The following is a 24,746-nucleotide window of genomic DNA, read 5'->3' as shown; positions in this document are numbered from 1 at the left end:
TACATGCTACATATTTAATGAATAGACTCCCTTCAAAAAATACTAAGCTTCAAAACGCCCATATCTGTTCTTAAAAACTACTTTCCTAAATCTCGTTTGTTTTCTGACATGCCTATAAAAAATTTTGGATGTACTGTTTTTATAAAAAATCCACTTAAAAATGCTAGTAAACTCGACCCTAGAGCAAAAAAGTGTGTTTTTATTGGTGTTGCTTCAAACCAAAAAGGGTACAAATGTTTTGATCCTACGCTTCAAAAAACTTTTGTAACCATGGATGTAAATTTTTTTGAAAACATCCCATTTTTTAATCATCATCTTGAGGGGGAGAATCAAGTTAAAGATTTGGATTTTGGAATAACAAATAATAGATTTAATCCTCATTACAACCTCAAAAATATTGCCAAAAATGTTTTTAATGATCATACATTAGACTTGAATTTGTTAGGCTATGATTTAGGACATAATGAAAGGCAGATTGAAGAGATTGGTAGCAGTAGGGAAAGTCTGGAAGTAAATAATTCCAAAAATACTGAACAAAATGGTGGTGAAAATGCTGAAAAAAATATTTGTGAGGTAGAAAATGGTTTACAAAATAAATCTCAGCAACAAACAGTATGTAATGAGCAGAATGGGACCAAGTTTGGCCGTGTTTATACACGAAGGCTTCCTCATCAAAGAACTGAAGTCACCACTGTCCAGCCATGCCAAGAATCTGAACCAAGATCAGAAAATGAATCAGGTAATTCTTCTATTTCTTCTAATCGTAGTCCTGAATCTGATCTTCCCATAGCTATTAGGAAAGGAAAACGATCATGTGTCAAATATCCCATGTCTCTTGTTGTCTCTAACTCAAAACTTTCATCTTCTTTTATCACTTTCACCACCAATGTGTCAAATGTTCAGATTCCAAATAATATACAGGAAGCCCTAAATGTTCCAGAGTAGAAGAAGGCTGTTCTTGAGGAAATGAGTGCTTTGGAGAAAAATCAGACATGGAGAGTTGAAGATCTACCCAAAGGTGCTCCAATAGTTGGCTGTAAGTGGGTTTTTACGCCCAAATTCAATGGAGATGGCACTCTAGAGAGGTACAAAGCTCGGTTGGTTGCCAAAGGGTTTACACAAACCTATGGTATTGATTACACTGAGACCTTTGCTCCAGTAGCCAAACTTAATATTGTTCAAATCTTGTTGTCTATTGCAGCTAATTTAGATTGGCCTTTGAGACAGTTTGATGTGAAGAATGCTTTCTTAAATGGAAGATTGGAGGAAGAAGTGTACATGCTCCCACCACCTGGCTTTGAACATAAGTTTGAAAACAAAGTGTGCAGGTTGGAAAAGGCTCTTTATGGCTTGAAACAGTCACCGCGAGCTTGGTTTGAAAGGTTCACTCAAGTGGTGAAGAAACAAGGCTATATACAAGCACAAGCTGACCATACCTTATTCACCCGACATTCAACTAATGGAAAGATTGCAACTTTAATTGTTTATGTTGATGATATACTTCTTACAGAAGATGATCTAGAAGAATTAGAGGCAATGAAAAATAAGATTTCTAAGGAATTTGAAATCAAAGATCTAGGTGAGATGAAGTATTTCTTAGCTATGGAGGTTGCGCGGTCAAAAAAAGGGATTTTCATTTCCCAAAGAAAATACATTCTTGATCTTCTGAAGGATACAGGAATGAGTGAGTGTTGTCCTATGGATACTCCTATTGATCCGAACAAGAAACTTGGTGACATTCAACAAGGAACACTAGTGGATGTGCAACAATACCAACGATTAGTTGGGAGACTTATCTATTTGTCTCACACTCGTCCTGATATTGCGTTTGCGGTAAGTATGGTGAGCCAATTTATGCATCGTCCTTATAAAGAACATCTTGAAGCTGCTTATCGAATTCTGAGGTATCTAAAGAGTAGTCCAGGTAAAGGTCTTCTTTTCAAAAAGGGAGACAACAGAAGTGTTGAAGCATTTGCGATGCGTATCAAGTGTGCTCGATCACTGATAGAAAATCTACCTCTGGGTATTGTACTTATGTATGGGGAAATTTGGTGACTTGGAGAAGCAAAAAACAAAATGTAGTTGCAAGGAGTAGTGCTGAAGCTGAGTATAGGGCTATGGCCAATGGGGTGTGTGAGATCTTGTGGATAAGACGAGTTCTACATGAGCTGAAGCTGAAAGTTAATTATCCTATGAAGTTGTTTTGTGATAACAAGGCTACTATAAGTATTGCACATAACCCGGTGCAACACGATAGAACCAAGCATATAGAGGTTGATCGACACTTCATAAAAGAAAACTTGGAACTGGGAGTCATTTGTATCCCTTTTGTGAAATCTGAGGATCAAACTGTAGATATTTTGACTAAAGGTTTATTTAAACCAGTATTTGAGTGTCTTGTACACAAGTTGGGTATGATTGATATCTATACGCCAACTTGAGGGGGAGTGTAAAATAACGTGTAAAAATACACTTAACTTAGTCTTAGTTTGTTATATTATATCTAGGGATAAGTTGTTAGTTAGTTTCCTATTTTTTAGATATTTTTATTCTGAGTTGTTACAGTTGTAAGTTATAAAAGCCATTTGGCTATTCAATCAATAATAAGAAAAAATATTCACCAAAACTACAAGAAAGAAATTGAAGAAACTACTAAAATCAAAGATCAACATAAACGCGACACGACATGTATAATTTAAATAAAAAAATTAATTTAAAATTTAAAAATCTATTTTCTTATCAATAATTAATGAGAAAATTTAAAATTAATTTATTTTTATTTATTGATAATCAATAAGAAAATAAAAAATTTAAATTGTACAAGTGGTGCTAATATGACAATGACACATCAACCACATCAATATTTTGTCAACAGGTAAAACTTAACAAAAGTTTTATATTTCAGCATTGTGAATAGTTTTGGGAAAATTTTTAACAGTAAAAAAATTCGAAAAGCATGATTTGGTAGTGATAATTTTTCCCTTAATTCAATGAACACAATTTAATTGTTCAAGGAAAATAAAAATGAAAACAATTTAACAAAAAAATTAAGTAAAACAATTGCCTCCAAGAATCGACAACAAAATACAATACAATCAATGAAATTTTCATTGGCATTGCTTTTACAATAGCAAAAAAAAATTATTATCACTTCATATATGTTACCTCCATTAGCACTGAATGCAGCTTCTTAGTCTCTGTCAAAACACATTCTCTGTCGAACAAAGCTGAAACAACAGCAACGCCCTTCAACTGCGACTCATTAATTTCCATCACCGAACGTGCATTCAAAATCCCGATACCTCCAATGGCAACAACAGGTAGCTTAGAAGCCATACAAACAGTTTTCAACCCATCCAACCCAACAGTAATATTGTTTTCCTTTGTATTGGTTGGAAATACACCACCGCATCCTATATAATCAGCACCATCAACCCATGCTTGCTCAGCATGCACTGGGGTCTTGCACGACACACCGATGATTTTTTCAGGGCCTAGTAGATCGCGAGCAACACGAACAGGCATGTCAGATTGTCCAACATGCACCCCATCAGCATCGCAAGCAAGAGCAACATCAACACGATCATTTATTAGAAAAGGCACCCCATGAGAGCGACATATTTCGAGACATGATTTGGCTGCTTCTACAAAATCACGTGTTTCAATGTCTTTCTCCCTTGCAAACACAATTTAAGAACATAGTCAATAGACAAAAATATTGTTTAAAAGCAACTATTGTGAGCAGACTACTTCCTATAGAAATTAAAAGTTATTGGAGAAAAGCAGGCATACTAAAAAGGTTAACAGATGACCTTTTAAATTTTGATATGTTGAAAGTTTGGCATCATGAAAAATTAACGGTTAACTACGCAAGAAGAACAAGAAACAGTAATATAGGTGCCAAAAAGCTCCCATTGAAAGTCCAGAATAAATGAGCCTCTGGAATAAACTAAAACACATATCTTAAATTATTTGCTTGACGTAATACATAATAGGGAAACGAAAGTGATTAATATTATGACAAGCTCAACACAGAAGTAAACATCAGTTCGTGTAATAATTAAGACATTAGACTTAAGCAAAAAAAACAGCTGCAAACCTTAGTTGAACAATGGTAGCACCTCCTTCTACGGCAGCTTTAACAGCATCTGAAATAGAATGACCCCATTTTTTATTCATTCTTGAATCGGTAACAGCATACAAGAACAAGTCACTTGGGTCAAATGCATTTTCCCTGTAAGTGCTGTGCATGTTTCTCTTAAGCCTGAGAAAGTGATCAAAGGGGCCTTGGCGGCCATTTCCAATGACAAGGTCCCTGCTATAATCCAAGGAAGCTTCAATATAGTGTTTAGCTGCCTGTCAAAATCATCATGCTAATTTCTTTTTTAGTTTTTCAAGAGAGAGCCAGTCACCATAGAAAGTCATGTATGCAAATTTTATTTTAAGTTCAAAAGAATATGTTAAAGGGATCCTCCAACCAAAAGTGAACCAGTGTGAATTGCTTTAAAACAACATCATTGCATGCATATTTCACCTTAACCGCTTGAAGCATTGAAGAACCTTTTGCCAGCTCAGCTGCTATGCATGAAGCCAAACTGCACCCGGTGCCATGAGTATTACGAGTCTTTATGCGCGAGGAGCGCAGTTCAAAGATGTTTTTACCTATAATAAGCATATTTTTATGAGAAGATATTTTCCATAATATAAAGAAAACATCATTACTGAATTGTAATTTAAAATATACATACCATCATAGAAAATATCAATAGCATCCAATGAATCAGGAAGGTCACCACCTTTGACGAGGACATTTCTGAAAAGACAAACAATTAGTTCTCACGCTACTATACATTTTTTTTTTTCTTTTACCGTTCAGTATATATTTTATTTTGTTGTTCATATAAGAAACACGGTAGGAATTTCTTCTCTATCAATGATGATATAAATTCTGAAATTATAAATAAAGTTTTAAACTTTTGGTGTGGATCTCTCCCAGCTAGAGCTATTACTCTCCAAAATCCTACATAAAATTCTTACTTCCCTTCCTAAAAGATAACACACCCAAGTAAAATAACAACCATGATTGCTCAACTACTAATCTCCTTACACATACCAATGTGCCCCAGCAATACATACTCAAACAATTTTCTAATCCACCATATTGTGGATGTCTATCAAAACACACATTGTACTAATAAGAGAAGGTCGAATACCATTCTATTTACAACCAAAAAAACACTAGTAGATCAATACAGTCTAACACAAAAAACAAGATTATCACATGTAACTGCAAAAAGTTCCATTCACTATCCCATTGTATGGAACTTGAATGTTTTCAGTAAGAATAGAAATTGCCATTCTATAGAATTTATTTTCTTTTGTTTGGATTAAAATATATATATATATATAAATATATATGAAGAGGATAGAATCTCTTCTTAGAAATTTCATATAATTGTATAAGTTTGGAAACTTTATTAAACATATTCATTTTTTCCTCCCTTCTTTTTGAAGCAAAACCAAAACTTCTATTCAACTGATATAAAAATTTAGGAAAATTTTTCCTATATCTTTTCTCCACTATTTTCCAACTTTTTTTTTCTACGTAATTGAGTATTCTATTGTATCTTTCCAATTATACACCCCAAAGAATAGCAAGGGAAGCTACATCCAACAAAGTCTTCTTGTTTCAAAGACCAGTAAATTACTGTCCATTTCTACAACTTCCTCAATCCTTGACAATAGTTGCTACAAAAATACTTGAAGGTTCTCTCTAATTTGTGACCCCACACTCACTGCTTCCTTTCTATGTTATCTCCAGTGGGAAAAAAAGACGTTTAACTCTTTTCTTTTCTTAAAATCTTAACATGTCAACTAATCCAAATAATGTAGAGCTACAAATATTTCCAATAGTCTCTGAAAACTTTCTGCCATACCATCCAAGACTTACAGATAATATGAAATTATTCTGTAGTATCAGAAAAATGTATTCAAGGTTCAAACAAAAACATTCTTCTAAAATCAGATAAAATAAATACACATGTGTTACCGAATCAGAAAGCAAGATAAAGGAAGCAAGGAAAAACCATGGTAAATCAATATTTCACTCTGGTCATTGAAAAATATCACTAGAGATAAGTAATTCTATCTAAAGATCTAGAAAGTAGGTAGTACACAAGAAATTAAATGATATAATTATTGCTCGAGAACTAAGCTCTATAGTATTAGCTAACCGTGGACCCATATCATGTAATGCTTTTGCAGCAGCATGCATATCACCGACTGTTTCAAGTTTCGGACTCCCAAGTAAAGCTGATGCCTCTTTCAAATTTGGGGTTACAATGTCAGCCATAGGAAGAAGCTGCTCTCTGTAAGGAGTAATTATAACAACAACATTAGTAAAAAGAAGGGGAAGAAGAAAAATGAAACTCCTAAATCAACACTTTTTTCGGTTTTCTCCTTGCTTCTCAAGCATGTGAAGCACACAATGCATGGACAAAAACATCATAAGCTAAACAATTGAACCAATTTGCAATTCTTCCTCATACCTAAACACTGCAAGAACAGAAGGAGCAGCTAAAACATCTCCGCTTGTAGACACCATTACAGGGTCAACCACTAAACCTGCCTTTGGTAATTTTACCAAGTGAACTCAAATGCTCTTAGAATTACAATAAGAAGCCCAAAAAAAACAATTTATGTGAGCACAAAAACATACCTCGAACTGGAAAATCCTTGAGACTCTGATGAAGAACCTTCACTATACCACTAGAAGGTAGCATACCTGTTTTCACCTAATCATAAATCACAGTTTGTTTGGTATCAATTTTTACTGCCAATACTATCTTTTGACAAAGAAACATTGTTTCAAATAGTGAATTCCATAAAAAAGGACAATTCATAAACATATTTTGGGTTAAGGTGAAAAGCTCAATATATACTAATTTTTTTAGGAAAAAAAACCCCTTAGATTAGCAAATCAATACAAATTTCTTTTCTGATCTACTCTAGTCAGAATTGGCATACAAAATGATAGCGCTACCAAAGATACATACTTGTAACAAAAAAATATGGTAATAGGTGGGGCAAAACTAATAAGAAGATTTTGGAGAGAAGCCAAATTTATTGTTTAATTCTTTTTTGTTAAACAATTTGGTAAGGATATCTTGGTCATTAAAAAATTTATATACTTTTGAATAAAAAGAAGAATGACTGAATTTGTATTAATTTGCTAATTCAATGGAATAGTTTAGTCTTCTTTGAAAACTAAAGGTTGAATTAAAAATTTCAATGTTTTTGATTTTTTTTTTTTTTTTTTTTTGAAAGAATGCATTTGCAATTTTGTATACAAGTACTCTGTAAACATTTTGAAATATGCTTACCACAGGACTTTCAATGTATAACGGGCAGGGATCTGTCTAAGACAGGGGGTTCCTTGCTCTTTTTCAAAAAAAAAAAATGAAAGAAATATCAATTTGATCCAAGGCATAAACATGTATTTGAAGAACAATTACACTGTATTATAAATTATCTCGAGACAAAATGGATAGATATCCTTTTCTGGATGAAACACTAATCCTTTTATCAAAACAATAATCATCTCTTCTAAGTGCTTGTAACATTGCATAACACATAAATAATGCTTGACAAATCCCAAGGATTTGTGAGCTATCAACCCTATAGACTAGACATCCTTAACAACAAAGCAAGATGGATGTAATTATCAATTAACATTTGTGAGAATTGAAGTTTCTGTACAATTCATAATACCCTATGAACAGGATGATAATTACAACTCTGACCTCAAACTAGTTATCAAGGCTTCTTGTAAGTACAATAACAGAGCACATCAAGACAATAGGTAAGTCAAAATAAATCATATTGCAGTACCATGATTTAATTATAGACTAGTTTGATTAACACCTTTACTAAGCCCTTGAAGAGAAAGAAGTTAATAATAATAATAATAAAAACAAGCTCATAACCAAGATATCACATGATGTAGACAAGAAAGAAAAAGAGATTAAACTAACATTCACGCCAATCATCAAAATCAACTTACCACATCAACTTGCATATCAGATAGCACAGACTTCAGCTGTTTTGCAACAAATTCCTCAGGCACAATGTTAACACCCTGGCAATCAAAACAAACTTCAGAAATTAGAATACCAACAGAACTTTTTTTCTCGTTCATTTTCTCAGATGCCAAACAAAGAGTAAGTCATTTAAAGAACAGAACAACAACCTGAACACCAACAGTGTTTTGAGCAGTGACTGATGTTATAACCGTAGAGCAATAAACACCACGTGCAGCACAAGCCTTAAGATCAGCTTGGATTCCGGCACCGGCCCCTGAGTCAGAGCCGGCCACAGTCAACACATGAGGAACCTTTATCCCAGCATGATCCTTTGCCATTGGGTCCCTTTCTCTCTGTATCTCCGCACAAATGTGGGCCTGCTTAGCCTGGTTGGCTCTTGAATTCATCACAAAATAGCTTAACCCTTTGGATTGTGGGAATCCTTGAGGCAAAACCTGAAATGTGTCAAAAAAATAAATAAATAAGTAGGCCAAGAAAATTTTCAACTAGATTTCTTCCTCATATTCATTCTCACATTTTTCTCAGGTACTACACAAGCAAAATTCAACAAAACAAACTTAAATATATATAATTTCTATCAGAAGGAAAAAGTCAAATGAATTGAATTGAAAATATTATTTTTGTTTATTATATTTTGTGGGAAAGCAAACAAAGTTAGAGAAGTGAGGGAGGTAAACTTTGTTGAAAGAAGCCGAGGCGTAGGAGATTGAGGCAGAAAGAGCTTGGGCATATGCCATGAAATGGAAGTAGTTAAACTACTTGCTGCTACACAAAGATGAATGAAATAAATGAAAATGGTGAGAGGAGTGGCTAAGCTTAGGCATTTCCAGTATAATTTCTTTTTCTTTTTTCCTTTTTTACTGGAAATTACACCATAAGTATTTAAAAAAATAAAAAATTGAAAGTATTTTCATTATTTTTTAATATAACTAGTTTTTGAAATATATAGAGGAAGATTGTATGTAAAAAAAAAAAATTATATGTTATTATTATAAAGATAAATTATTTAAAAAAATATATAAACATCATATAATTATTTAAAAATATAATCAAAAAGTTACTTGAAAGTAAATTATGAATATTAATAATTTGTATCATAAATATGTTTGATAATAAAATTTTTAAATAGTTGATAATATTTTATGTTATAATATATCGAACATATAATTTTAATACAATATATACGTATTAGAAGATATTGAAATAAAAGAAAAAAAAAATACATATACTTAGAAAATGGCATAATAATAAAGAATTTTAATAAAGTAATACATTTGATTTGTTCAAAAAATTAAAAAATAATACATTTGATACTAAACTTTAAAATGAAATTAGAAATTACACATACTTAAAAATTTGATATAATAATAAAAAGTTCTTTCAATTAAAATTAAATATGGTAGAATTCAAAGTTTTTCTAAATAAAATATATAACACAAAAAATTTACTAAATAGCAACTATCAAAAGGGTAATAGCTACCAATATTACCATTTTTTTTAAACCATCATTACTATATATAATTCTATTCGAAATTTTTTTATATTTTAAAGAAATTTTTAAGTATCAATTAATTTAAAATATATTAATATCATTTTAATAAATATTATATTAAATTCACATAAGCATATATTAATATTTAGCAAAGATATTTAATATGAAAAACATAATGATAAAAGTAAATTAAAATTACATATTAAGCTAATATATATAATTCTATTAATTATTTTGAAATTTATTACTATAATTAAAATAATTATTAAATTAAATACACATGAGATATAAACAATAAATAGTATGATATATTATCGAAGAAAGTTATAAATATTAATTAAAAATATGTATTTTTTTCGTAATAAAATATGTAGATCTATGCTAATATATACTGTAATTATTTATAATTTAATTTGTTCTTCAAAATAAAATAATGTTATTAAAAAAAAATTACTTATGGTCTCTAATTATTAAATTACCATATGCATTTTTTCTAAAAAAAAAAACTAATGTGCTCATCTTTAACAGTGTAAATTTAAAAAATGAAGAAAAAAAAAAGAATAAATATATGAAAGAGATGAGATGAGGTAGGGCGTGAAAGTCTAACAGTAATTTTTTTATTGTAACCTATAAATATTAATTAAAAATATGTATTTTTCGTCATGGTAAAAATATGCGTATTTAAGTTAATATACACTTCAAAAAAAAATTTGGTAACAATTAAATTTGTGATTAAATTTGTAAAGTTAACGTAATTGAGTCGTTGTTTTATAGTTATGGTGCTCTACTTTTTTCTTTTCTTTTTATGAAAGGAAAAAAATTGGGATAATTACATAAGGTAAAAATGTAAAAAAAATTACATTTTTACGTTTAATTTTTTTTATATATTTTTTTACAGTTTTTTATAGAAACAACAAGAAAACTACATAAAAATAACATCAAAACAACAACAAAAAATAACATACAGATAATAAAAAATCAACAACAAATTAACAAGAGTACAACATAAAAAAATCGTATTTTATATAAATAAAATAAAAAAAAAATCGTAAAAATATTTAAAATTCCATAAAACCGTATTTTTGTAATTTTTTTGTTGTTTTTGTGTATTTGTGAAATAATTAAAAACAAAATTGATTGGGTAAGAACTAATAAGGAATAATTACATAAGGCACCATTTTTTGTAAAATATTTATATTTTTACGTTCAAAGAATGTTTTTTTTACATTTTTACGGTTTTCCAAAAAATAACACGAAAACAACATAAAATCAACAAGAAAACAACATAAAAGTAACATCAAAATAACAACAAAAAATAACATACATATAACAAAAAATGAACAAAATTTCAACATAAAAAAGACCGTATTTTATGTAAATAAAATCAAAAAAATCGTAAAAATATTTAAAATTCCGTGAAACCGTATTTTTGTTATTTTTTTGTTGTTTTTGTGCATTTGTAAAATTAACCCAACTAATAATGGGTTTACTTAAGCAACACTAAAAATTGCTCCTATTGTTGATGCTCTTATTTCTAAAAAACCCTGACTAAAATTATTAGTCACAAAAATTATAATTTATTAATAATATATTGTGAGTAAAATTAAATTAATAATAATTTATATTTAAATATTACTTTTTAGTAACAAGTAATTTTGTTTGGACTATTAGTGAAAATGTCACTAAAAATTGTATTTTTGGTAGTCATATAAACATTATTATTTTTTTTTAATTATTTTTAAATTTACTTTCCTCTTTAGAATAAAATTATTTTTTTATAAAGAAATTTATTGTGGTTTCTTATTATTAAATTGCAAAATAAGTTTAAAAAAAAAAACTAATATAATGATTCCTTCAACAATGTAGATTCATAAATAAGTTAGAAAAAAAAAGGGAAGAAAATAGTGATAAAATGTAGAATAGATGAGATAGGGGTATATTATTATAGAAAGTGTAGTAAATTTTTTATTGTTGAATAATTTTATTAATATTTTATTGATATATAGGTCCATGTAAGGCATAAAAAGTGCAATTCCATTAAACTAATAGTTTTGGTTGACCTTTCTATGAATAGTAGTACTTATTGGCTCTTTTAATATATGTAGGATTTTCTTCATATTAAATATGTCTTAAGAAGTAATTGTGTATAAATTACTAAGGTTGTAAATAATTACATTATATTTTAAAATATAAAGTATGTTTAAATATGAGGTGATAATTACATATAAATTCTTAATATTTTATTTGCTAAAATAATTAATAATTACACAAAAAAAAATATTTCTTAATAGTTAATATTTAAAATATATTTTTTTTAATAATTATACAGTGTAATTACACTCAATTTTCATGAGGCTATAAAATTAGAGAGTGTAATTGGAAACCCTCAATTACATTCAATTACACAATTACACAACGGGCTTGAGCTCAAAGTGAGGTGCTTGGATTTCGAGTCTCACAATACCCGGATTAAGCTCGTTGAACATAAGAACTGCATACTCTCTTATTGCTCGGGCTCTATCATCGGCTAAAGCAATAGGATTGCCACCATTATGAGCACCGCCAACTTCAAACCCATCGGCCATATTGCAGCAATTTTTAACCTTTTGTTCATTTCTCCTTTGTTTGAAAGTGCGTTCAATTTCGGGGTCAAAAGGAGCAAGTTCAAGGTCTTCTTCTTGCTCGTTCATGCATTAAATTACACCTGAAAAAGAAAAATTCAGCGCACCAAACTGGGATTGGAACCTCAAACCAAAAAATAGATTGCAAAATAGTTGATAATACACCACTTTTTTTAGTTTCAATCCCCAACAACGACGCCAAAAACTTGTTGTGAAAAATATGTACGCAAGTATACGCAGTTACATAAGTAATAAAGTGATAAGTAAGATCGTCTCCACAGGGATTGCAAATAATATACTATGTAAAACCAACTAATTACAACTTAAAGCAAAAAGATAAATATGAGAATAATTGAGCAATTATTCAAAATTAAAATTACTATAATTAAACTTGCTAAAATTAAGGCTACAGTTGCTAGAAAATTGCTTGCAAGAAATGTAATATGGTAAAAAAGTAGCTTGAATAACTAATCCCCTAGTCAGGTTTTTCCTAGTTGTTATAGCATTACCTCAGCATTCTTGCATAGTGATAACAGAATTTTTTATGTGTTTATGAGAATTTTCCAAAACTCACAATTTAAGTCCTACCATCTAGATTCATATATTCATATATCAAACCAGATTACAGAACACTAATTAAGCATCAATTCTTGAGTTATGCAATGTAAATGAAATATTCATATTCCACTTACAAAGAAAAACCTAAACCTATGATTTCTCTTGCTCCATCCAAGTTTAACTACTAGATCTAGCCCATCCGGAACAAGATCTAGCTTAACAAATTATTATTCATGGCCAAGAAATAACAATCTAAGAAAATGACAGGCTTACTTGAATGAACAAAGGCAAAAATGCTAAAATATGCTTAAAAATCATACCCAACATAGGAGTTCATAGCCATTCAATGTTGGATTTTATTTTACGAGGATCTTAGATCTACTCACAAGTATGTTGTTTAACACCCTAAATATGAACTTTCTAAAACGATAACTAAACACATATAAAGTTAAGAAAACCTTACATTGGTTGCAGCGGAATAATGTCTCCTTCCACTCAGATCTCTAACCCTTGTATCCTTTCTGTCGCAAAGTATTATCAAGATCTGAGCCCGAATGTCCTTCTCTTTGTGTGTGATCCTTCACAGTCTTCCAATCTATGATTGAGGTACCACTTGCTGTGTGTGGGCACTACTCTATCACTAGAGGGTTCGAAATTGGGAAGAAGAAAAGAGAGACGGGTAGGGCCGGCTATAGAAAGAGAAAGAGGAAGGCTCAGTTTTTCTGAAAAGGCCATCTTTGATTTTCTCACAAAAAGCTTATTTTTGACTGAGCCAACACTTTCTATTTATAGGCAACTACTAGGTTTACGTTAGTAATTATTTGGCATTAAAATAATGAAAATATTAATTGGAAAAAGCTTACTCAAGTGGCCGGCCATAGGTGTTAATGGGCCTCACTTGGATTTTGCAGTTTTCACAATTTTTATTTCTATTTTCTCAAAAACGCCAATTTTCCAATTCTAACCATTTAAATGCCAAAACTAATTATTTAATAACTAAAATAGATTATTAAATAATATTGTCATTTAATATAATTATTTATTCGACATATAGAGTCTCTTAATTAATAAATAAACCTAGAATCTCTTTTCTTTACAATTTCACCCCTGCTTAGCGAAAATTCACAAATTAGACATAGTCTAACTTTAGAATTATAATTGATTAATTATAAATCAATTATTGAGTCTTACAAGCAGTATGGTCTCAACTAGAATGGGGACCATGGATCTATATGCTGAGCTTCCAATAAGTGAACCGAATTTACTAAGTAAATCCCTACTTATTAATTCCTTGTTGAATCCACTCTTAGAACTTAGAATTGCACTCTCAGACTTATATAAAGCATTCTATATGTTTCACGATATAGATATGCTATCTCATTTAACCATTGTTATAATCTTAATGTGATCAAAGATCCTCTTTATAGATGATTTACATCGAGATGGGATAAATTTACCGTTTTCACCCCTCAACGTATTTGGCCCCTTAAAACACTTAGCTACCTGTCAATGATGTTTTAGTGATCTAAGAAATAGTCACTGAAACAAGAGCTCATCCATTTACTTCTATTTAACTAAGCTCGAAGGGAATCATCACTTGACTTCTATACACCAATAGAAGCTATAGATTCCATATTTATGTTCAGCGCTCCCACTCAATCATACTATCATGTTCCCAAAATATACGTATCACCCTGACCCAAAAGTAGGCTTAACTAATAAATCAAAGAACATGAATAGCACTCCTGAGTTGAGCCTAAGCATATTAGGATTTAGATTCTTTTAATCTAAGATCAACTACTGATATTGACTTGGAAAGATACAACGGTAAGTTTATAATATCTTAACTAAGTTCAATATCGGTCCAGTCCAATGTATACTCCATACATTCGAAACCAGTATACTTTGCCAATGTCCTGGAAAGAACATAACACTTACTCCAAGTGTAAGTACACATCATCGCTGATTATCACATCAGTGTAAATCCAAAACACTGATGAAACAGGGACTTAGTCTTTTGAATCATATAATCACAATCACATTCCACTGTGTTGACAATACTGTAATTGTGAATAAATATATGTTCTGGACTTAACAGATTTTGTGCATATAATAAACATATTAAACCATAAGCACGAAAAATTCATGCAAACATAAATCACTTCAAATTTCTTAGATTGATTACTAATCAGATTGTAATGGGTTTTATTTAGGGCACAAAACCCAACAAACTCCCACTTGCACTAACATAAAACAAACTGTGCATTTCAATAAAACTGTTGTCTTGATCTTCAGATCAAGTGTAGTATATTTGAATCCACCCAAACTTTTGGAAACAAGTTCATAAAAACATTATGAAACATCCTATACTATATGCTTTACTCATCAAGGGTTACTGAAATCCTTACTGCTTATTAAGTACATCTGAATAAACAGAAGACATATCTCTCATATTTTAAAATTTGGAATTGAGATAATACAGTGTAGAATTTTCTTCACTAAAATAAATTTCTAGTAATTTCGAATTTACAAAGTTATAAATCTTCTCTGGTAGAGATTGAATTATTATAAAATAAGTCCTCCACCCCCAGAGTAACCACCATCTCAAAATCTTGAATGAGTTGGGGTATATATAAGGATAACTAATATACAGCTCCTTAATATCTAACATATAGATCACTTTCATACATCTTTCTTGAGTATCTCCTAACGTTCCTTATTTGATTACATCTCAGATAGCTCCCACTCAATAGTAGATGTCTGGTTCAATAATACTCTTAACCTCTTATTGCTTGGAGGGATATCTAGTTGTGACTTATTGTATTAGTCTGAAACTATAAGTTTCTTTTAAGACTAAATCATCAACATAGCAGACTAGTATTTGAAGTGAAAAATACTTCCTAGAGATTAAGTAATCAAATTAAGATACCATAAAATGTTATGAGGATTAGAAATCTTGGCTCAAGTCATTCAAATATGATTTCTTCTATCTTATTCTCATAATTCTGATAAGTTATTTCTATCCACATGAATGGTTAGATTTGCTTTTCAGTAGTGTGTTGGAAATTATTTTACCAGGATCTTAGATCTACTCACAAGTATGTTTATTAACACCCTAAATATGAACTTTCTAAAACGATGAAATAAACACATATAAAGTTTAGGAAACCTTACATTGGATGCAGCGGAATAATATGACTCCTTCCGTTCAAATATCTAGCCCTTGATTCCTTTCTGTAGCAGAGCATTATCAATATCTGAACCTGGATCTCTTTCTCTGAATCTTTGATGCTGAAACTCCTTCTTGCTGAAAGTCTTTCTTCACGATCTTCCTCACTATGATTGAGGTATCACTTGATGTGTGTGGGCACTACTCTTACACTAAGAATTTCGAAATTCAAGAGGAAGAGAGAGAGAGAGAGTGGGTTCGGCCAAAGATAGGGAGAGAGAAGGCTCAGGTTTTTCTGATTCAGAAAGTGTCAGAAAAAAGTGTAGAAATTTTAGTGTAATTTTCCTGAAGCCTTCACTATCTATTTATAGCATTCCACTAGGGTTAGGTTTGAATTATTTGGCATTAAAATAATGAAAATATCAGTTTAATTTTCCTACAAAAGTGGCAAGCCCTATACTAGTGGATTTGGGCCTCACTTTTTGCAATTTTGCAGTTTTACCTTTTCTGCATCTGATTTTCTCAAAAATGCCAATTTTCTAATTCAACCATTTAAATGCCAATTCTAACTATTTAATAACTATAAATAATTATTAAATAATATTGTCATTTATCATATTTATTAATTGAACCATACAAAGTATCATAATTAACAAATATGCCCCTATAAACTCTTTCTTTACAATTTTGCCCTTACTTAGTGAAAAATTCACAAATAGACAGTCTAATTTGAGAATTATAATTGATTAATCAAAACCAATTACATGAGTCTTACAAGCAATATTATCTCAACTAGTGCGGGGACCATGGGTCTATATAACCGAGCTTCCAATAAGTAGATCAAGAATTTAGCACTAAAATTCACTAACTTATTAATTCTTCGTTGAATCCACGCATAGAACTTAGAATTGCACTCTCAGTATATAGAATGCTCTATATGTTCCACCATATAGACACATCATTAGTTATCCATTGTTATAATCCTAATGCGATCAATGATCCTCTATATGAATGATCTACACTGTAAAGGGTTTAGATTACCGTAACACCCTACTATGTATTTTATCCTTAAAACACTTGACCCCGTATAAATGATATTTCAGCTTATGTGAAATGAGTACTCCACCATTTATGTTCGTTTGTTCAAGCTCGAAGGAGATCATCCTTTGCTTACTATTCGCCAGATAGAAGCTATAGATTCCATGTTTATGCTAGCGCTCGCACTCAATTGCACTACCGTGTTCCCAAAATGTACGTATCACCCTGACCTAAAAGTAGGCTTAACTAACAAATCAAAGAACACGAATAGCCTTTCAAGATTGAGCCTAATCATAACAGGATTAAGAACATTTGATCTAGGATCAACTAGGCGATATTGACTTGAATAGATATTACGGTAAGTTTAATAAATCTAAGTCAAAGTTCAATATCGGTCCCTTCCGATGCATACTCCATGCATCCAACCTGAGCTTTACTTCAACCAATGCTCTGGAAAGAACATAGCATTTCTCCAAATGCAAGTAAACTCTTGTTGTAGATTATCATATCAGTAAAACCATATGTCTGATAAATCTAGGAAACTTTATTCACATAGTCATGTTTACTTTCCAATGTGTTAACGGCACAATAAACAGGATCAAGTATGTGAAAAGGGTTTCAGATGAATTCATACATTATGTACATATAATCATGAAATAAATCATGTGAACCATGCAACTTAAATGTTATTTCTGATCTATATTAATAAGTAAATCTGATTATATTGACATGATTTTTATTTAGGGCATAAAACCCAACAAAGTCCCACTTGCACTAACATAAAACAAAAAGTGCGTTTCAAATAATCTCAATACCTTGATATAAAAATCAAGTGTAGTAGTAGTAAACTCCTCGTAATAGGATCTGAAAAGTTGAATTGAACACAACCTTTTCTCCACCATTACTCTTCCTTAATCACAAAATCATTGATAATGTGAAATTCCTCTCTATATGTCTACTCTCTTGGGATACTAGATTCTATATCTTTGGCAACTACTTTTGGTTAATCAGGAAATTAACACTAGTAGTTAAGACAATTTGGAATGATGCCAAAAATGTATAGAACTTTCCTTAGACTGAATAAGTACCTTTCCTGCAACTTTAACATTCAGTCCCTCTCTGGCAGACCTAGAGACTTTAGATAGGTTTTTACACTTCTCCAAAATCACTATTCAACCCCCAGAGTAACCACCATCTTATCAGAAAGATTTAATAGCACAAAGGCAAATTTCGAAATATGATATGGTGTAGTCTTAGAGTTTTAAACACACCCTTATAGACTAACATATAGTTCCTCTTCTTTATCTTAAGATTTACTTGATTGTCTTCCAATGTTCTTCTCTTGGATTAATCTGATACCTACTCATTACTCCCACTCAACAGCAGGTGTCTATTCTAAGGCATGCAAAAGCATATCTAAGACCTCTCACTGTTGATATAAGAAATTCTTTCATGGCTTTATCTTTTCTGGAATAGTTGAGACTTTTCCTTAGATAAATAAAATCTATGCCTAGAAGTCGAGAAGCTTCTATAGATTGCCATTAGAAAATGATTCAGCATCTTACTAAAGTAAGTTGCTTGCATTAGAGTAAGTAATTACCAGGTATACCACAAGCCATAGGTTTAGATAAACTCAAACCTATAATACTAGGAACAAGAAGTTTGTTAAGTCCATTGAATAGACTTATAAACGAAAATTTCCTTTTATGTCCTTGTAATAGAAAACTTTAGGTTACTCCATGTGAATGGATTAAACCATAGTTCTGTTGGCTTTCTTCTTAGTTTCTTATCTTGACAATCCATTACTTGTTTAAACTCACAATGTATTTTAATCACTAGTGTCTCCTAAGTCATAAGAAGGTCAGTTCCTTGAAACTCTCCCACTACGACAAGGTACCGTGAATTATGTCTAAGATAACTAAATGGTATTGACCTCTTCGGTTGTGGCAAGACAACAGAGGCAGTGGGATCATCATATGTTATATAAGATGATAGAACACTTTTGGAATTAAGAAAAATATCTCCTTTATTTACTACTTGTTTTCAGACTTAGTCATTATCTTAGAAAAGTAGTATTTGTTTGAAGAAACACTTTCTTATCTATTGACAATGGGATGGTCCACCCCTAATCACTTAGAATAGCTAACAAACCATGGTTAACAGTTCTAGCTTTTCTTAAGATTTTGATTAGGTCATCCATGAATCTAGTAATGATTTACATTAAGTATACAACCATTACATCATTCTGAAATTGTATTACCATAGAAGGAATTAGGCAACGACTAGTAACTAATCATGAATATGCAACTCGAAATTTCTGGGGAGGTAAGTTTGGATATAATTCAAAAATCAATTTAATGGTCTTTGAACTGCATATCTACTAACTATTTCTCCATCCCTATCAGTTCGCAAGATCTTTAACCACTTACCTTAATGGTTTTAACCATTGCTAGAAATTTATGAAATTTTTCAAACATTTCAAATTTCTTTGCTAAAAGGTATATCTAGAGTTATCGTTTTAAGAATACAACGAAAAACTCATATTCACCCCTGAATGTACATCCATCTGCGAATGAGATGAACTACTTTCAGTGGATATAGGCATATTAACTCTTTGCAGAGATTGATCTTGTCAAATCCACTATGAACAAGATACAAATGCCATAGATTAATAAAAATGTGGTTGTGTCTTTTTGATGACTTAGGTTTAGTTACATCAAAGAGTTCTTAGAATAGTGCAAGTGGATCCTGGTCACAGAATACCTAACTCATATTCCATACAGTTTGAATCCATTAATAGAAGATGGATATTAAACACTTGAGCAAGTGTAACTGTATTGTATTCTGGAATTAGAAATATAAGAAAATTTCTGTTTGGATTCTAAAATTAAAGTCAAAGACTTAAATTCAACCAAATATAATGAGTAATTCTTTCTTGGACCACCACTACTATTTAAACTCTAAGTCAGATTTGCCCATACAAGTAGGAGATTTCTAAGATTGAGGATTTATATCAATTGGGAATAGAATTTCGGGATTATAATCATATGCGTCATTTAATTTCTTAAGAGAAAATATTGAATGACATGAAATGATTTATAGACTATTCATCCAATGATATGTTTTGAAGCTAATTCGAAATGAATAAGCTAAGAGGAATTAGGATAATTTCGTTTATAAATAAGAATCCAACGATGCTTCGATTAGCGAATGTCAAAGTAATCTTATTTATACAATCTTCTTGTTTCATATCGTAAAAATACTAGTCTAAGGTGTCATCAATTGATGAACAGCTAGATGTCGCATATACAATATTTATCTTTCGTGATCTAACACTATTATGTATGTCTAATGGTGAAAATCCACTAGGGATTTATCTCATTAGATAAACAAGCCAAGTTAGACCAACAATGAAGATTCGAAATTAAACTACAGCTTAATAACAGAAAATAACATGGTTCAATATAAATTCATACACAATTCAAAAATTATAAGCATATAGCAAGTAGGAATGACAAGTGAAAATACTAAAACATACAATCCTAAATAATTTCCAAGGTTTTCAACAAACTGATATCAGTGTCCCGTTTAGACGAGAGTCAAAGCTACCATCCATTGAATAGAGTTGTCAGCTCATCTAAAATGTTAAACATTCTAGCAACCTTTTATTCGATCAAGATTAGAATTCAGCGTTGTCCCGTTTAGGCGAGAGTCAAGGTAATTCTATCTTATGAGCTTCCCCCATTGTTTCGCAATTTGCAAGTCAAGTATGGTCGCCACCATTAGGGTGATCCATACCATACAAAACACTTACAAACTACTTATCATTCGAGATTAAACAGTGCGAAATTGCTAATGAACGTTCCTCCATTAGGGAGGATTACTCACTAAAACAAACGCGGTGTAAAACCCACAATGGAGATCGAATATCTTAATAATAAGGCTCATTATTTAAAGAGAGTTGTATTTTCTTTGATTCTCTTTATTTAATCTATTTATTTTAAATATATATTTATTTAATTAAAATTTCCAATTTAGAATGAAAAATTCTAAATATAAATTTTAATTTAATATTTATAAATTTTACTTAGATGGATATGAAAATAACATGAATTATTTCCATCTTAGTAATAATTTCCAATAAATATTTAGAAAAATATTCAATTTAAGTTGTTACAAAATTAATTTAAATTAATTTACAACTCAAATTTAATTTTCTATAAATATATATTGCATTTCGAAAAATTAAAGTATTCAAGGATACAATTTTCGAAAATGCATGTTAAAATAAAAAATTAATCCTGGAAAAATTATTCTAATTTAATGTTGGCCCAAAATTAATTAATAAAATTAATTTACAACGAAAAATATAATTTTCCTATTTAATTAAATATATAAGAAAAATTTCAAATATTTAAGTATGATGATGAAAATCAACTTAAATATTAATTTTCTATTTAGTTAAATACACTAGAAAAATACTTCAAGCAAAAATATCATCTATCTAGATTTTCCTTTGACTAATTAATTCAATTTCTAATAATATACTTTAATTCAATTTATTTTAAATTAATCAATAAATGAAAAATTATTGATTTAAGTTGATCCAAGAATTAATTAAAATAAATAATTAATTTACAACTTAATCTATTTTTCAAGATAGATTCAAAATCATCTTGCATTATGAAATGCAATTTCAAAAATTGATTAATAAAATAAAGAAAAATATATTTTACTTCATTTATTTTAATTAATCATTAAATGAAAAAAATCATTGATTTAAGTTGGTCCAAAATTAAAATAAATAATTTACAACTTTAATCTATTTTTCAAATAAAATTCGAAATTCCAGCATTTAAGAAATGCAATTTCGAAATTTGATTAATAAAATAAAAAAAATATATATATTTTGAAAATTATTTAATTTTAGTTGAAAAAATAAATTTCAACTAAAAATAATTTTCTATTTAATTAAGTGTCATGAAAAAGAAATATTTAAGTATCATGATGAAAATCAACTTAGATATTTAATTTTCAAATTAATTAAACGTATTAAATTCAAGAAATAAATAATTAAGTGTAGAGAAGGCTTAATTATTAATCTCTAGTTTAATACTAGGAAAAAATATACTTGAAATAAATTGTACCAAAATTAATTATTTAAATAATTAATTTCACAATTTATAATATTTTCCTATTTTAATATTATAAATAATAAGTAGTCTAGAAATAACTATCTAGAAAATATCTTATTTGACTAAGTATCTTTTCTACAAAATTTGAAAAAATATCTAATTTAAGTTGTATTAGAAAAAATCTAGAACTTAAATATTTTAAAATTTAAATTTAATTAAATATCAGAAATTAAGTTGTAACCACTTAATTCAAAAATATTTCATTTTAAGTTAATATTCGAAAAGATATTAACCTAAAAAATATCTAAAATATTCCATTTTAAGTTAATATTCGAAAAGATATTAACTTAAAAAATATCTAAAGAATCTTAATAACCAATGCCTAAAATTCCTCAACTTAATTTTAAAATTTTAAATCCAAAAGATATTCAGATTTAAATTAAGCTGCAGAAAGAATCTAGATGGTTATAATTCCATATTTAATTAAATACAAGAAAATACATATGGTTTAGCTTAGAATAAAAAATTCTTTAAACTATGATTTTCTAAATTAATTTTAAAATAAATGAAATTAATTATGTTGCTAATCAATTTTATTAGGTTAAACTAGTTAATTAACCTAGTACAGTCATTCAAATCAGGCAAATGGGCCTTCACAATTGGGGTGGTTTATGTGAGGGGGTGCTGGATTCAGTATGTCGTACCCACTACTATGGCTCCCAACTCTCACACAAGGCCCAAAAGAGAGGAATTTAACCTTAAAATGAACAACTGTTATTAATTGACTAAGCCCAAAAACTAAATGGGCCTAAATAAAATCTATCAAGAACTATGACATTTTATTTAGCAACAGCAACCTATATGCATCTATAATGAAATTAAACACATAGGCTCACACAGGCACACTTTGGATGGGTCCTATCATGTTGACCAAGGGAGCCATCAGATCATTAGATCTCGCAAAAAGTAACCATGGCTATTTGCAATCAAGTAATAATAGGTTTTGAAAACTTACACACAAGCTAAAACACATACTCCTGCAACAAGGTTAGTTGGATAGTTGGATGTAGGATTTATTTAATTTTAAATTAAATAATTAATTTTGAAAATAATTAATTAAATAAAAAAAATCGAAAATTTTAAAAAAAATTTGAAAAATTCGAAAATTTAAAAAAAATTAAATTTAAAATTAGACCTACAATTTTGAAAAATTAGGTTTCAACAAACCTAAATATCATTTCAAAATTTGCTAACTACTTTTAAAATTTAAATGTTATTTTATACATAAAAATTAAATAAAAAATTAGAAAAGATAAATGAATATCTTTTTCAGATTTAAATGTAATTTAAATAAATAAAATAACAAAATTTAAAAGTTAGCAAAATATCTTACACATTTTTAAAATTACATGATTATAGTTATCTTATTTTAAATTATTTAAAAAAATTAAATTTAAAATATTTAAAATCTGACCTTAAATTTAAAAATAAGATAAGATATAATCAAATTTAAAAATAAGATAGATTATTAAGCAAATAAGATAGATACTAACTATTTTAAATTCAAATTACACTAATAATTTGAATTAAATTTAAAAAATATTAAATTAATTCATATTGATAATTAGAATTGAATTAGGAATAGTAATAGTATAAATAGAGAACTACACAAAAATCAGAAGTTAATTCCATGAAAAAGCATGAAAAATCGAAGAAAAACGAAAAAATTGTGAGCTGTACGGACAGTTTTCGCGATCGCAGGAAAATTTCAGCACAACTCCGTTTTTTTCGAATCTTCAAAAAATCATAAGTAATTCAAATTAAATCGAAATTGAGTTCTGTAAAAAAGTAACTTGCTTAATTTTTTCCATACTATCCAATAAAAATAATTTCAGAAACAGATATTAAATTATTTTTAACTAAAATTGACAAACACCAATCAATCATCAAATAACACTCAATACAACATGATACCATCCAAAAACAAACAAACAATCGTTTTAAAGTCCAAATTTCTTGCAAGTAAATCAATTACCATAGCTCTGAGGCCAGTTGTTGGAAATTATTTTACCAGGATCTTAGATCTACTCACAAGTATGTTTATTAACACCCTAAATATGAACTTTCTAAAACGATAAAATAAACACATATAAAATTTAGGAAACCTTACATTGGGTGCAGCGGAATAATATGACTCCTTCCGTTCAGATATCTAGCCCTTGATTCCTTTCTTTAGCAGAGCATTATCAATATCTAAACCTGGATCTCTTTCTCTGAATCTTTGATGCTGAAACTCCTTCTTGCTGAAAGTCTTTCTTCACGATCTTCCTCACTATGATTGAGGTATCACTTGCTGTGTGTGGGCACTACTCTTACACTAAGAATTTTGAAATTCAAGAGGTAGAGAGAGAGAGTGGGTTCGGCCAAAGATAGGGAGAGAGAAGGCTCAGGTTTTTCTGATTCAGAAAGTGTCAGAAAAAAGTGTAGAAATTTTAGTGTAATTTTCCTGAAGCCTTCACTATCTATTTATAGCATTCCACTAGGGTTAGATTTGAATTATTTGGCATTAAAATAATGAAAATATGAGTTTAAATTTCCTACAAAAGTGGCAGGCCCTATACTAGTTGATTT

General features: G+C 29.7%; 1 protein-coding gene across 1 annotated transcript; it reads right to left on the bottom strand.

The window, feature by feature from the left end:
• Window positions 1-2,960: 2,960 nt before the first annotated feature.
• LOC115695658 (thiamine biosynthetic bifunctional enzyme TH1, chloroplastic) lies at window positions 2,961-8,954 on the bottom strand. Its single transcript, XM_030622716.2, has 10 exons — window positions 8,780-8,954; window positions 8,249-8,536; window positions 8,063-8,137; window positions 6,719-6,794; window positions 6,549-6,624; window positions 6,234-6,368; window positions 4,749-4,813; window positions 4,535-4,662; window positions 4,100-4,356; window positions 2,961-3,676 (listed from the first exon to the last, which is right to left on the bottom strand). Exons 1-10 carry the CDS (start codon window positions 8,837-8,839, stop codon window positions 3,148-3,150), a joined length of 1,689 nt encoding a protein of 562 aa, XP_030478576.1. The 5' UTR covers window positions 8,840-8,954; the 3' UTR covers window positions 2,961-3,147.
• Window positions 8,955-24,746: the final 15,792 nt, after the last annotated feature.

Source organism: Cannabis sativa, chromosome 6 (assembly GCF_029168945.1).
Source record: "Cannabis sativa cultivar Pink pepper isolate KNU-18-1 chromosome 6, ASM2916894v1, whole genome shotgun sequence".
NCBI classification, from domain to species: domain Eukaryota; kingdom Viridiplantae; phylum Streptophyta; class Magnoliopsida; order Rosales; family Cannabaceae; genus Cannabis; species Cannabis sativa.
This window is presented reverse-complemented; position numbering and strand designations above follow the sequence as displayed.